This window comes from Colias croceus, chromosome 23 (assembly GCF_905220415.1).
Source record: "Colias croceus chromosome 23, ilColCroc2.1".
Lineage (NCBI taxonomy): Eukaryota > Metazoa > Arthropoda > Insecta > Lepidoptera > Pieridae > Colias > Colias croceus.
In genome coordinates, this window is record NC_059559.1 from 6,942,986 (window position 1) to 6,958,092 (window position 15,107).

A 15,107-nucleotide genomic window follows, 5' to 3' on the forward strand; every position below is an offset into this window, starting at 1 on the left:
ACGAGATATTAGCCATGTTGACGCACTAAACCAGTCTCTAAAACTCAAATGGAAGTGGGCGGGACATGTAGCGCGACTTCAAGACCAGAGATGGACAAGGAGAGTAACGTCATGGACCGGCCCTCTGGGCAAGCGCTGTAGAGGAAGGCCGCTTACGAGATGGCAAGACGAGATTGTCAAGACGGCTGGCCATGACTAGATTCATAAAGCCCTGAATAGGGAAAAATGGAAAACGTTGGAGGAGACCTTCACCCGAGGAGGGGTTCTGGAAAACAAACCAAAATACTGAACAAAACATTAAAAACTACAAATATATTTAAATTAATATAATCAAGACAAGTATAGGTTAAGTTTAGTAAAAAAACAAATGTTATTTAAGTTTCTTGTTTCCTGGAAATATAAGGTTTTTTTTATTTTTATTTATTTTATTATTAGCCATGTTGCATCAGTGCAACATGGTATCGTCTATGAAAAAATTGCTCTTCAGCAACTAGAGCGACAAATTGGTCAACAAATCAGACCTTGTGGCCTGTTTATCGATCCATAAATTCCATTTTTGGGTGCAACGCCTGACGGCTTGATAGGGGACGATACCATAGTGGAAATAAAATGCCCGTTTTCAGCGTTCAAATCTAGCTAAGAGGAAGCAATTGCCAGTGGAAAAGTGAATTTTTGGAAAAAAAAAACTAAACTCTCACGATTTAAACGTAGCGATGCTCTAATTATGAAACAAAATCATCTGCTGTTCATACAAATTCAGAGTCAGATGCACGTGACACGTAAAGCAAAATGTATCTTTGCAGTGTGGTCTGGAGTCGAACAAAACTTAAAAAGTCGAAATAATATGTCGTGACGATACATTTTGGGAAACAAAAATGAAGGATAAACAGGTGTCATTCTATAAAAATCATTTATAACTATGTGACCCTCGACATACCAGGAACATGCCTAATTGTTGATCGAAAAATATGAGATAGAATATTTTTATCCTAGAAGTGTCCTCAGTCCATCAGGATCCTCTAGAGTCTAGACACTAGACTTTTAAACTTTCTAATAATTAGAAAGTTTTTGTTTTTTTTTTTCGAATCTGTGACTGTCGACAACTTATTTCTTGCAAAGCGTGCAAGGTGAGTTTCCCTGGTAACTATGCTTATAGGAGAAGATGATGAATGGATGAGTCAATACAGAAATGAACCAAACAACGACGAACATCATATCGCTCTTGCAATAAAATTGACTAAGATGATTGTTTAACTTTACAAAACATTTTGCACTTTTGAAATAATATTTTTTCATGAAACCATTGATTTAAAAAAAAACTTCCTAAAATCTGAAAATACACACACCGGCACAATTAGCGGAACGGAAACCGATGCGCGAGAACTTCTTCTGGGATTTGAACGAATGGCAGCAGATTCTCTTTACTGATGAGTGCAGAGTTCTTTTAAAATAGATCGATGGGATACAGCGAATATGGAGACGCAAAGGAGAACTCCACATACAGTCTAATTTTGAATACACAGTGGCCTATGGTCGCGGCTCGATTATGGTTTGGGGAGGAATATGTTTGGGAGCTCGCACGGAGTTAGTGATAGTCACAGGAGGGACCATGACAGCAGATCGATACATCAGAGACATTTAAGAATAACATGATATACCATTTGCCCCATTTATTGGCGACGACTTTATTCTAATGCAAGATAATGCTCGTGCTCATAGTGCACAATCGGTACAGGCATATCTGAGCCACGTAGGTATACCGGTGATGCAGTGGCCAGCAAATTCCCCCGATATGAATCCGATAAAGCATGTCTGGGACTTAATAAAAAGAAGGGTTAAATCCAGAATGCCACCCCCCAACAATGTGAATGATCTTGGAAACGCATTACTTGAGGTGTGGGAGCGGTTGCCTCAAGAAATCATCGATAACATAATCTGTAGCATGCCCAGACGAATGGAAACCGTAATCAGAGCAAGAAGGGGAAACACTCGTTATTAATTTTGCTTTAATTTTATTGTTAAATCATTTAAATGCTTACTTTTTTATTTTTTGTGATGGTTCAGAATCATCTAAAAATTTCACTTATTTTAAAAATTTCTTTATTTTTCAATAAAAAATAACGAAGACTTTTCAAAGTCGTTGTTAAAAGATGTTAATCAATTTGTTATTTTGTGTCTAATTACATTTTCGTCAAATATATGCGTTATTATCTCATAGTCTCACTTTTTTTCTGTTCCGCTAATTGTGCCGGTGTGTATATATTTAATTGTCATTAATTACTTTTATTTAAAATATTAATATTAAACATACTGAACATTTGATTGATGTAAAATTTTACTTTATTTTTTTTTAATTACAGGTATTCTGCCAAAAGACCGCCGGATATAAATGATATTAAAATAAACACATAAAAAAATAGGTAAGCTTAAATGCAACCATTTAAATCCGCAAGATATAAGAAAATTTCATCAAGCATTTTTTGCCAAGCCGGATAAAATGTATCAAGACAATTTCATTTAAAATTCATGAAGGTCAGTACACCACAGAGACGCAGACGTAAAGTAAAAAACCGTGCTGAAGCTCAATTTTTTACGACATACCATATTCGTACATTCACAAAACCGTACAAATGAGTGAATTGTCAAAAATCTTTTGAAAAAATATTAGGTGTTGGTACCCATAGACTCCGAAGGATAGCAAAGAATTTTTTAGTATCAGGTCAAATGCCACAAGATCGTCGAGGCGGAGATAGAATATCTAGCAAAAATTTAGCTAAAAAAGAAAATGTGATGAGATTCATCGAGACATTTCAATGTATAGAATCGCACTACTGCAACCCTCTGCATCGGGTTGCATCAGCCACGTCAACAAGAATATATGTATCTTTTTTTATACGATATTACTTGACAAGAGTCAAAAATAAGCCGGGGCGGTTTTTACTAAGAGGCGAAACAAACTACAACAAGGCCAGGTTGCATGAAACCAAAACCGCCTCTATTTGTATTGTCGATAAAATTGGCAATTCGAGCAATTTTTCGATGAAGAAGTTATAATGTTACAAACAAATAAATACGCAGATCAACTAAATGCACGAAACTGGAAAACTGTAACCGTAACTGAATTGAAGGCATTTCTTGGCATCGTAATACAGATGGGTATTCATGTACTTCCCGCCACCGAGGACTGAGAAGTGAGCCACTATTACATGTAGTAGAGATAGCTGAAACTATGACATTGCAAAGGTTCCAAAAAATATTGTGTCAATGACAACATGACAATGCCGTGCCGTAACGATGAAAACTACGATAAATTATATAAGTTGCGCCGCTTATCGATCGGTTGAACAATCTATGTCAACGGAATGCGACGACATCAAACTCACAGTCCATAGATGAGTGCATGGTAAAATTCAAAGGTCGCTCTAGCCTAAAACAGACCAGTAGTGGCAAGAATATTGCCACCATGTTTTTTTCTTACTGTGGATATGTTTAATTTTTTTTTTTTAACAAAAGTTATTAAACTGCCCATAATGGTTCTATAAAATCAATTTTTATTTCTGTAACATAAAAAAATGTATCTACCAGTTAAAGGGTTGGTCTATGTAGGACAGAAGCAATTCCAGCATACTATCACAGCATCTACGATACATTTACTTGTATCGATGGTTCTGAAGATCTTGTACATGAGTATGACCACGATGATCAGGAAGCCTGATTTTATTCATGTATTGCAGGGTTTCTTAAAGTGGTGTCCTCGGACCCCTAAGGGGTCCGTAGCATGTATACCAGGGGTCCGCAGTAGTAAGGTGGTGACGGGCGCGGGCGCGACCCGGACAGGTTCACGGAATTGTCCGCGGAAACATTAATGAAGCCTTGCGCACTGGATATTGTATAACTTGTGTGTGGTAAGAATGAAAGAAAGAAGGCTGAAGCTGTTCCCTTAACAAACGATATTATTCATTCTAGAATTGTTGAAATGTCGTCAAATGTTTTAAAGCAGGTTATTGAAGAATTGAATGCTTCACCGTTTCCGTTCAGTATGCAATTGGATGAAAGCACCGATGAATCACAATGCAGCCAGCTCTTGGTGTTTGTCCGTTATGTAAAACGTGATACGCGTAGTATCAAAGAGGAGTTTCTTTTTTGCGACTCACTTTTAGAAACAACGAAGGCTTCAGATGTCTGAGAAATGATTAAAAGATTTTTCATCGAACAAAATGTAGACTGGAAATCTAAACTTACTGTAGGGTTGTCTACAACCTTGGTGCTATTAAGTATTAAGTATTGCATATAGCAAGTGCTGCTGCGCGGCTGCCATTATACTTACTGGAGGGTGGTTTAACAATAATTCTTGTCGGTAGTTATCATTGATTGAATAAACCAGTCAGACTCCACACCCGGTGTTTTATTGACGTTACATTGGCGACGAGTAAGAACTACGCGTTACGTGAAGTACTAAAGAGAAGTATTAAAGTATTGTCAACATGCCTATCGGGAAATTAGAACCTTTTGATATAAATTCCAAACAATGGCCGGCATATAATCGCCGCGTCAAACAATTCATATTATCAAACGAAATTAAGCAGGAATTGCAAGTGCCATTACTAATTACTATAGTTGGAGATACAACATATACACTAATGTGCGATTTGTGTCGCCGGAGCATTCAGAATCGAAATCACTCGAAGAGCTTGTTCACCTCGAAACACAACATCTCGAACTAAAGCGTTCTGAGATAGCTGAGCGCCATGTTTTTCGCTTACATCGACAACTCGTCGGCGAGCCGCTCACATAATATTTACATAATTTAAAACATTTGGCGACTACGTGCAATTTCGGCAGCAATTGCAATTGCAAGAGAATTTACGTGATCAGTTCGTCTCTGGATTGGCGAGTGAGGTGATGCGATACAGACTCCACACCCGGTGTTTTATTGACTTTACACTTACGATGAGTTACATATTTCCAACCAGCCAGAACGCCTTTATAACATAGATGAGAAGGGCTGTCGCCGAACACTGCACCACCAACGGAAAGTCCTTACAGCAAAAGGAACTAAAAGAGTTCACTTCTTCAGTCAAGAACACTCAGAAAATGTCACAATTGATATGTGTGTTAATGCAACCGGAAACACCTCCATTAATCTTGTTTAAACGCACTCCACGTTCCTTTTGCGGTAGTGTGGAATGAAACTGTATCGGGCAGGAACCAGGAAGATATTATTTCTACATTTCAAGCATTTCTAATTCATAAACGTGACGCAAAAAATTTTACCCTTTGGCTAGACAATTGCGCTGCACAAAACAAGAACTGGGCGCTTCTATCTTCCCTAGTACAAATTGTCAATAGTGATTTGATTGCAGCAGAAATTATCGCCTTGAAGTATTTTGAAACAGGGCACACTTTTATGTCAGCAGATTCATTCTACCACCAGGTTGAGATGGCCCTAAAACGAATGAAAAAAGTACATGATTTTCACGACTTTGTTTATTGCGTTCGGTCCGCAAACTCAAACTGTGTTAAAATATTCATCGATAAGCATCGACGCGACTGGTGGTTTAGTAAAAAGACTAACTGAATCTGGTGGTAAAAAAAATGGTTACATTTTGATGGGACAACCATTCAGTGTCAACGAGTCAGCATTATTAGCTAGCTACAAAGTCGCATATCGAGTTGCTAAAGCAGGGAAACCACTTACAATTGCCGAAAATCTTATTTTGCCAGCAGCACTTGATATGGTTGAAATTATGGTCAGTAAGCAGGAAGCAAACAAATTAAAAAATTGGTTGTCTGTAAAGTCGGTTTACTGACGATAGTTGAACGTGACAATGTCCGATTGTGCTTCTTTGTCGCTCGTTCTGCGCTCTCGCTTGCACTTCACTTTGCGTATAAATTAAGCGCGGCAGCCGCGCGAGCCAATGTTCGACCAGAGTTGACGATCATTTGCTGCGCGAGCCAATATGTAGATATATTTTAAGTTGAACGTAGTTGCCGCGCGCGGCAGGCGATCCATCACGAACATCTCTTCTGTAGGACGCCAAAAGTATAGTCATTTTCTTTTTCAAGTCAGGAATAGGTATATCTATTTTTTTACTGATTTCTACCCACGCATCATACCTTACCGATTTATTGTGGTATTGGGAGGAAATCTGTTCCACAAAAATTCATCAGCGCCATACAATTGTATTAGTAAACGGCATTTTTCGTTGTCTATTTTTACGTATACGCCGCGCGAGCCGAATCACCAAAATTACAAAACGTCCACACGGCGCGCGAGCGAACGACTGAAGCTCCTTTGATGCGGTCTCAAAAACCGACAGAGAGCGGATCGCCCCGCGGCACGTTCGAGCGCGGCAATGTTCGGGTCGCCGCGCGCGGCGATCCCGTCTACATAGTGCGCGGCCGCCGCGCGCGCCTATGTTCGATGGTTTGCCGCGCTTAATCTATACGCGGCTTTACATGGAACGCCTCAGAGCGAGGTAACGCCGCATGAGTCGTTTTTTCGTGCGTGCAGCCGGCTCTATCGAATTATAAGACGTTGTCACGTCAAAAACATACCACTTTTTTACAATACTATTTCACGAAGAATAAACGATATGGCCAAGGATATTCAAGAACAAGTAGTCGAAAAATTATAGAACAGCCAACATTTTGCTTTGCAGTTTGACGAATCTACAGATGTTTCCGACTGTGCACAGTTTGTCGTATTTGTGCGCTTTGCGGCAGATGACAGTATCACGGAAGAAATCATATTTTGCAAAGCACTTCCTGCCATCACTTCTGGCCAGTGTTTGTACGATATGTTTTTAGAAAGCACTTGCGACTACGATATTGATTGGAAAAAATGTATCGCTATTTGTAGCGATGGCGCTAAAGCTATGACTGGCAAAAATAGCGGACTCATTGCAAAATTAAAAACGATAATGCCAAACATATCCTCGACACACTGTTTTCTTCATCGACAGGCTCTAGCTGCTAAGGTAGTACCTTCTGATTTAAATGACGTGCTCAAGGAGGCTATAAAAATTGTGAATTCTATCAAAGGTAAAGCTTTGCAAACCCAGCTATTCAGAATCGTTTGTGAAGATATGGGCTCGCTTCATCAAAATCTCCTTTATCACACAGAGGTCAGGTGGCTATCCAAACGAAAGGTATTGACAAGAGTTCTGGAATTGAGAGCTGAATTGTTAATGATGCAAAATCTGAACATGCTTATCGTTTTTCTGAGCCTATTTGGCTCTTGAAATTAGCATTTTTGGCAGATCTTTTTAGCCACCTTAACAATTTGAACAAGAACCTTCAAGGAAGAGAAGAAAATATTTTAACAGCTAAAGATAAAGTAAAAGCATTTCACGCAAAACTTCATTTGTGGTCAACCTCTCTACAAAACAAAATGTTTGAGCCTTTTCCATGTGTTCAGAAGATTATTGAAGATAATGCAACAGACCAAAGTTTTGCAGTATCGGCTCACATTCCTTACATGATACAGAGCTTGCATAATTTACAAGAGAAACTTTTGACATACTTTTCAGTCTTGCACTCTGAAGCTGACAATGGGCGTAGATGGATTTTAAACCCTTTTTTGGACAAATCAATAGACCTGGCTGATATCACCACAAAAATGAAAGAATGTCTTCTAGATTTAGCTGCTGATGGCATGCTTAAAATGGAATTTTATTCGCAAAGTGTCGACGTATTTTGGATGAAAAGAAAACACGAATATCCAGCGCTGGCAAGGGAAGCTCTTAAATTATTAGTGCCATTCGCCACTTCATACTTGTGTGAACTAACATTTTCTTCAATGGTAGACATTAAAACTAAAATGAGAAATAGGCTGCAATTAGAAAATGATTTGATTATTAACGTTTCAAAAATAGCACCACAGTTTGATAAACTTTTGAAAAATAAACAAGCACATCCTTCTCCTTAAAATTGTTTTAGTTGTGTAAGAACCTCGACTTTTCCTTTCAGCTGGCGACCCCCCGATTAAGGCTTTTGGACCCATAGATTGAAAAACCCCTGATATGTCATAAAGTTAATACAATATTTTTTATTAGTACAAAGCTGAATACTCACTACGTTCCAGATTTGTACGGTAAAGTTGTTGATAATATGAAAGATTTCCCACTTTGGTACAATGTGTGCACACCTCAGACTATGGTACGACCTACCTCTTGTTACGTAGAAACAGATTTTAAAGATCAAAAAATGTGTTGTGATCGCAAATTCATTCGAAGACTAATTTCAATGTAATTTCACTACTTTGCTTATCTTTCTTAATAATAATCAATAACTTTTAAACTGCTCGCATTCGTTTTGTTTCAAAATTGCACGCGAGCCCTGCTGTTTAAAAAATTCAATTACTTACCATATTCATTATTAAGCTAATTAACGGGGGGCTAAATTAATTATAGGGAGGGGGGGGGGGGGGAGATTTCATTCAAGTATGAGGAGGGCGTGACTATAAAAACGTTGGGAACCTCTGTTCCAGAAGAAGTCTAATTGAATAAATAAATGTTTGAGTTTGAGTCGCAATGAAAAAAAATGTATTGCTTCTTATTGTTGTTCTAAAATTTCTGATTATAAAAGTAACGTTTTGTAGTAATATTATTAGGATTATCGATTGTATTTCTTATGTGGTAAATAAAGTAATCACTTAAAAACATTTTTTTTTTATTCAGTATTCGGCCGTATAGTATTAAACCCGCTGGATAAGCCAGATATCTAATAGTTGCCGGGTATCCGTTTCATCTCTATTCTAAACATACTGTCAGTTGAACATTTCATAATAGTACCCTCAAAAATTTCAAATAATACATTCTTTTTATAATTTTTTTATAATCTAATTAGCTTCGATAGCATTCTCATGGCAATATCATGAAAATATCTCCATGGTATTGCCACATGGAATGAAAGGATTTGATACTTTAAAGAAAAAGCGTATGTGCAGAGTACACGTGTCAGAAGTGAAACTTCTTTGGCAAGATTCAAAGATACCAAATTCGTCGCCCTCCATGACGTGACAGTATTGCCAAGACGCGACTTAAAATTTTACTCTCAACGCGCAAAAGAAGTTACACTTCAAAATTGATTTCCAAACACAAATGTTGTTTAACAATTTAATTACACTCTTGATAACCCTCACTGACATCTAACCCTTGGTGTTGCCGCTTGATGTGATTTTTCAAATTAACATTCTGCGTAAAGGCCGCGTTACACATAACACATTTAAATTTCTTATCACTATTATGCGACTGCATGTGCACTTTTAACCCTCGCAATCTCGGATAACTCTTACCACAGAATTCGCAACGAAAATTCCGTTCCCCAGTATGACTAGCCAAGTGTTCTTTCAAACGAGACGGCAAATAAAACCGTTTATCGCACAAATGACACTCGTGTTTCAGTATTTTCAAGTGAAACCGCCTGTTATGTTCCCGTAACGACTTCCTACTATCGTATGTCCGGTCACATTGATCACATTTGAACAATCTCTCTTCCCCATGATAGTCTATCATATGCCGATACCGGAGGGTATACGAGAAAAACACTTCGTCACATTTACTACACTGATACGCCGCTTCTTTTTTATGATTCCGCGCAATGTGTATATACCTAGTGTATTTCGATTTAAAATTCTTCCCGCACTCTTTACAATTGAAAACTTCGTCCACCGGTTTATGTGTTTTTTGGTGCAAAACAAGCATTCGCTCTTCGAAATAATGCGCGCCGCAAACATCGCAAATGCAAGTACCGAAATGTTCCGCCATGTGCTTTTTGAGCGCGTGAAAAAAACTGAACGTGTTGCCGCATTCTAAGCAATACAACGTTCCCGAAGTTAGTTTGAATTTTAGAAAATCGTTCGGCGCCTCGTGCACTTCCTTCCCGTGTAACGTCACGTGACGTTTGAAAACGTCAATGTCACTTATCACTTCCGGGCATAGACGACAGTCTATCCTGTCAATGTCAATTTGAATTTTTTTATTGTTCGTGTAGTTTGACAGGACCTCTTTGAACGTGTTCGGATCGTGTGTTAGTGTGTGTTCTCTTAACTTAATAGGGTCTGTGAAAACGCGTCTACAGTATATACAGAAATAATCACTGAAAGAGGTATCGAAGGGACAGACATACGAATTTTCTACTATTGTTATGACGTTCGCGAACGCTTTGATGTCCTCGCTGGATTTCTTCTCCGGCTTCTGTGGTGCTGGTTCTGTAACAAATGTCACAATTATTATTAACGCCGTAAGTACACCGACGCATTCGCTAGCGGCAGCGAAACAACGAAAAATCTTTTTCGCATATGATATGTCTCACTCTAGCACATGGATAGATGAAATAGTTGCGTCCTTGTCAGTATTGTTTCGCAAGGAACTGCGAAATGGCCATTACACAGACGCAAAAAGAAAAAGTTGCGAAAACATTGCTGTGTACTAACGTTCCGCAGATATTTCGCTACGCAGTAGTTTCGCAGGGATTCGCTGCCGCACGCGAATGCGTCGGTGTACTAACAGCGTAAAGTGATTAATTTTGGTTTTATTGACGTAAACAACAATGTATATGTCACCGTCATCTGGTTGAATCTGCTATTTGATTGAATGGCTACATTCAGTAATATTCTTTATTTGCTATGTATATATGTATTAATATTTGTATTTATGTATCTATTTCCTGCTTTTATTTGCACCTTTTATAATGCTTCGCTACGCTCCTTCTACTATCCAATTGTTCATTTTCTTCAAACTTTTCCTATATCCTAAGGTTGCCTGGAAGATATCGCTTCTTAGCGATAAGGCCGCCTATTTGTACCGCTCCAGTGTGTATTATTATTGTTTGATTTTGTTTTGTTTTGTGTGTGCAAATAAAGTGTTTTTTTTTTATTTACTAGCTTCTGACCGCGACTCCGTCCGCGCGGAAAAATTAAGAAAAATGAAGATTTATTTTTTTTCTACGTATTTTTCCGGGATAAAAAGTATCCTATTTTATGCCCAGGATAATAAGGTATAATTATACTAAGTTTCATCAAAATCGAACCGTTAGTTTTTACGTGATGCCTTCACATACAGACAGACAGATAGACAGACGGACAGACAGACAGACAAAAAAATTTTTAATCACATATTTGGGTTTGGTATCGATCCAGTAACACCCCATGCTATTTATTTTTTCAATATTTTCAATGTACAGAATTGCCCCTTCTACAGATTTATTATATGTATAGATTTATTTAATACTGGCTAATACTCCAACTTACCAACATACTGCATCTCTTCCAGTTTCTCGCTCATCCGCTGCATCTCGGCCAACATCTCATCAGTCACATCTAGTTTCTCTCGCTTGCGTTTGCGCAGTTTCTTTAGCTTTCTCTTCTTCCTTGTTATTAGTGGTTTTTCATCTGTAATGTTGTAAGATAAATAATTTACATTTAAGAAAAAAATAACGAAAAACAGTTTTACAGTCCTATTTTATTTGAGATATTATAATTTACGGTATAACTACTTGGTTGTATGCATTCATGAAGATTAAAAAAACATTCAAATAAAAATTATAAGTAAGTTAATACGAAAAAAATAATTTCACACTGCATTTGAAATTATGGATCATTTTAATAATAAAATTATGTACTATGAGTGCGCAAATCTCAGGAACTACTGGTCTGATTTGAAAAAAATTTTCGGTGTTAGATAGCCCATTTATCGAGGGGGGCTATTGGGCATAGGCTATATAAAATCACGCTAAGACCAACAGGAGCGGAGCAACGCGGGTTTAACCGCGGGACAGCTAGTAACTTATATTTTCTTACCATCTGAATGGTGGTCATCCATTGGCTCCGCGTCATATTCAGGTTCAATCAATATATTCACCTCTTCTTTGATAACTGTATCACATTTTATTTCTTTTCCTTGATCATCTGTAATGCAAAATATAAAAATGTCATATTTTTTGTCTATGGTCAATAAATAAATACTGTTATTATAATGCTGAAGAGTTCATTTGCTTGAATGTGCTAATCTCTTTGGAAAATTCTTTCGGTGTTAGATAGCCCATTTATCGAGGAAGACTATAGGCCATATATCATCACACGTGAAACCATGAAGCGCAGCTAGTAAATATTATATGATTTATATAATACTAGCTTACCGCCCGCGGCTTCGCCCGCTTTGTCTAAAACCTAATAAAATATATACTAAATCCTTCCTCTTGAATCGCTCTATCTATTAAAAAAAACCGCATCAAAATCCGTTACATAGTTTTACAGATTTAAGCATACAAAGGGACATAGGGACAGAGAAAGCGACTTTGTTTTATACTATGTAGTGATATGATTTATGTAATAGATTTTAATACTTTTACTATAAACCTGCAGTTTTGAAATTAACATTTATATGTTGATCCTATAAACATCATACCATAGAACTCAGTTGGCATTTATGTTTTGTTAACCGCTTTTATACATGTGCTTTATTATAAGAAACAAATAAAACGGAATTTACAATAAAACCTTAGTTCATAGAGTTCACAATAATACAAATATTTGTATATTGGGCCTTGATTTATTCAACTTAAGCCTTAAAGTATAGCCAAGACATATTAAACATCATATGAAAGCAGCTTTCAAATGCATTTAAAAATATCCATAGTAAACTAACACACTACCATAAAACACAATCATACCGTTATCAAAACCATTAACTCTCGTCGTCAGCAGCTTCTCTTCACACTGTAGCACTTGCAATCTAAAACAGTTGGCCTCCCGCAGTCTTGTAACACATGTAGCGCATATCAGCCGTTCTGTTGGCTCTCCGTCAAGTTGAGATAGCTGGAATTAGTGTAAAGAAATAAGGACTAGCTTCACTTAAGTTTAAAAAAAAGTCCTGGTCTGGCAGGACACAGAAGGCTGATCACCTACTTGTCCCTAAAGAAAATCGATCAGTAAAACAGATTTATAATGCATAAAACTCAAAACTCAAACATTTATTTATTCAATTAGACTTCTTCGAGAAGCACTTTTGTAACGTCACATTTTTTACATTTACCACCGATTTGGAAAGCAGTATCTATGGAGAAGAACCGGCAAGAAACTCCATAGTTGCTCTTTTTAATCATGTCAGTATTACAATTTAATTACAAAATATTCATCTGCCCCTTACCCCACACTAGGGGTACTAAAGTACACTTGTTTTTCACTAAAGCGGGCTATTTACACACCAGTCGCAGGGACAATCTTGGTTGCATGATGAATGGTGCAATTTCAGCTGTTCTAAATTGCCCCAGCTTGCGTATACACATCAAAATTATAGCCAATTAAGGGTGCAATACCAATATTGCCCCTGCTGCAGGAATATGCATAGCCCTCATTAGCAATAATGTCATTGATAGCATATTCAACACTTTTAAATGTAAATTGGGGATACATTATCACTACCTAGCATAAGAGAGTCGCTTTTTACTGTCTGTGTGTATGATGCTGAGATCTTAAAAATAACACAACAGATTTTGATGTATTTTTTTCTAATAGACAGAGTTATTCAAGAGGAAGGTTTTAGTAACTTGTTAAGTCTTAACTTGCACAAAACCACAGGCAATAAACTAATTTGTTGTAACTGAAAAATAAGTCAAACAAATAAGGTTACAATTTTTATCTATAGAGAGGGCTTCATAATATGTATTATGTGATAAAATGCAGTATTTATAACCGTAAAACTATTAAGATAGACATGTCTACAACTTGTGAAATATATCAGTTTTGCTCATTATATTGATAAAGTATTGAGCCTTGACACCTATACATAATTTATTAAGCTATTTACGACTAGCTTTCTGCCAGCGGCTTCGCCCGCGTAGTCAAAATCGTAGATTCAACCTATCATCATTCCTCAGATCTATCTAATTATAAACCAAATTTGAAGTGTACGTACTGTATTATATATTATTATAATAGTTTTGAGATTATTAGTAGGACATACATACAGACAAACAGACAAAAATTCTAAAAACTATATTTTGGCTTCGGTTTCTATCGTAGATCGCGCCACAAGTAGGTATTCTTTAAAAAAATATTCAATGTACAATTTTGACTTTCCTACGATTTTATTTTATTAATAACGTATAGCTGATGCTGATTATAATTCAATTTTTCGCAATTGACTTACCAGTAAACCAAAACAATCGACAAACAGATCAGAATATATCTCTTTTTGACCATGATGCGTGTATTCAACGTTTAAAATGCGACATTTTTTTATATTACCACAGCATCTACAGAGCCCAGGATCGTATAAGGGCCCCTGGGTTTTAGTAACACTCATTTTTATTTAATTTGAGGATTTTTCAATTTTATTATCACTAAATTTAACCGTTAACGTGATTTTATCTCAACATGATAATGTCAAAACATTAAATGTCAATTATTGTCAGTATACTTTTACCACAGAGCAAGTAGGTATTAAAGTTCAATAGTTTTGACTTTAAAAAGCTTTTTTTTTTTTAGACGCAATACATCTATGACCGTATCCATAAACGATTAATCCACGTACCTGTGCCACGAACAAAATAAATACGAATTGTAATTTATTTTTTCTCGAAATGAAACTAAATGTAATCATATTTTAAACCACCTAATACAATGGCGACGACGGCCATACTCGCATGGTCGCACCCGGCCTAAACGAACATTCTAATGGTTCACTTACACATTTGCGTTCGCAATTCACGGTCCCATGAAACATTCTTATATGAAAGTAGTCACGAACTACATCTTCTTAATATATATAAATCTCGTGTCACAATGTTTGTCCTCAATGGACTCCTAAACCACTTAACCGATTATAATAAAATTCGCACACCATGTGCAGTTTGATCCAACTTGAGAGATAGGATAGTTTAAATCTCAAATCGTTTAAAGCGGGCGAAGCCGCGGGCGGTAAGCTAGTATTGTTCATATAATATGTTCGTGGTCGTCCGAAAAACGAGTGAAATTAAATAACAAATTCTATTAAAATATCAATCAATCGAAAGTATGATGTATGAAGCCCATTGAATATAATATGCAAACTACTAAGTGTTACCATGTAGCTAATTTTATACTTGCTTTTGCACCTATTGCT

At 36.9% G+C, this 15,107-nt stretch overlaps 1 protein-coding gene across 1 annotated transcript; it reads right to left on the reverse strand.

The window, feature by feature from the left end:
* Window positions 1–9,105: 9,105 nt before the first annotated feature.
* On the reverse strand, window positions 9,106–14,374 carry LOC123702269 (zinc finger protein 26-like). Its single transcript, XM_045649962.1, has 5 exons — window positions 14,154–14,374; window positions 12,676–12,820; window positions 11,804–11,911; window positions 11,255–11,395; window positions 9,106–10,213 (listed from the first exon to the last, which is right to left on the reverse strand). The coding sequence occupies exons 1-5, from the start codon at window positions 14,307–14,309 to the stop codon at window positions 9,120–9,122; spliced, it is 1,644 nt and encodes a 547-aa protein (XP_045505918.1). The 5' UTR covers window positions 14,310–14,374; the 3' UTR covers window positions 9,106–9,119.
* Between the last annotated feature and the right edge of the window lie 733 nt (window positions 14,375–15,107).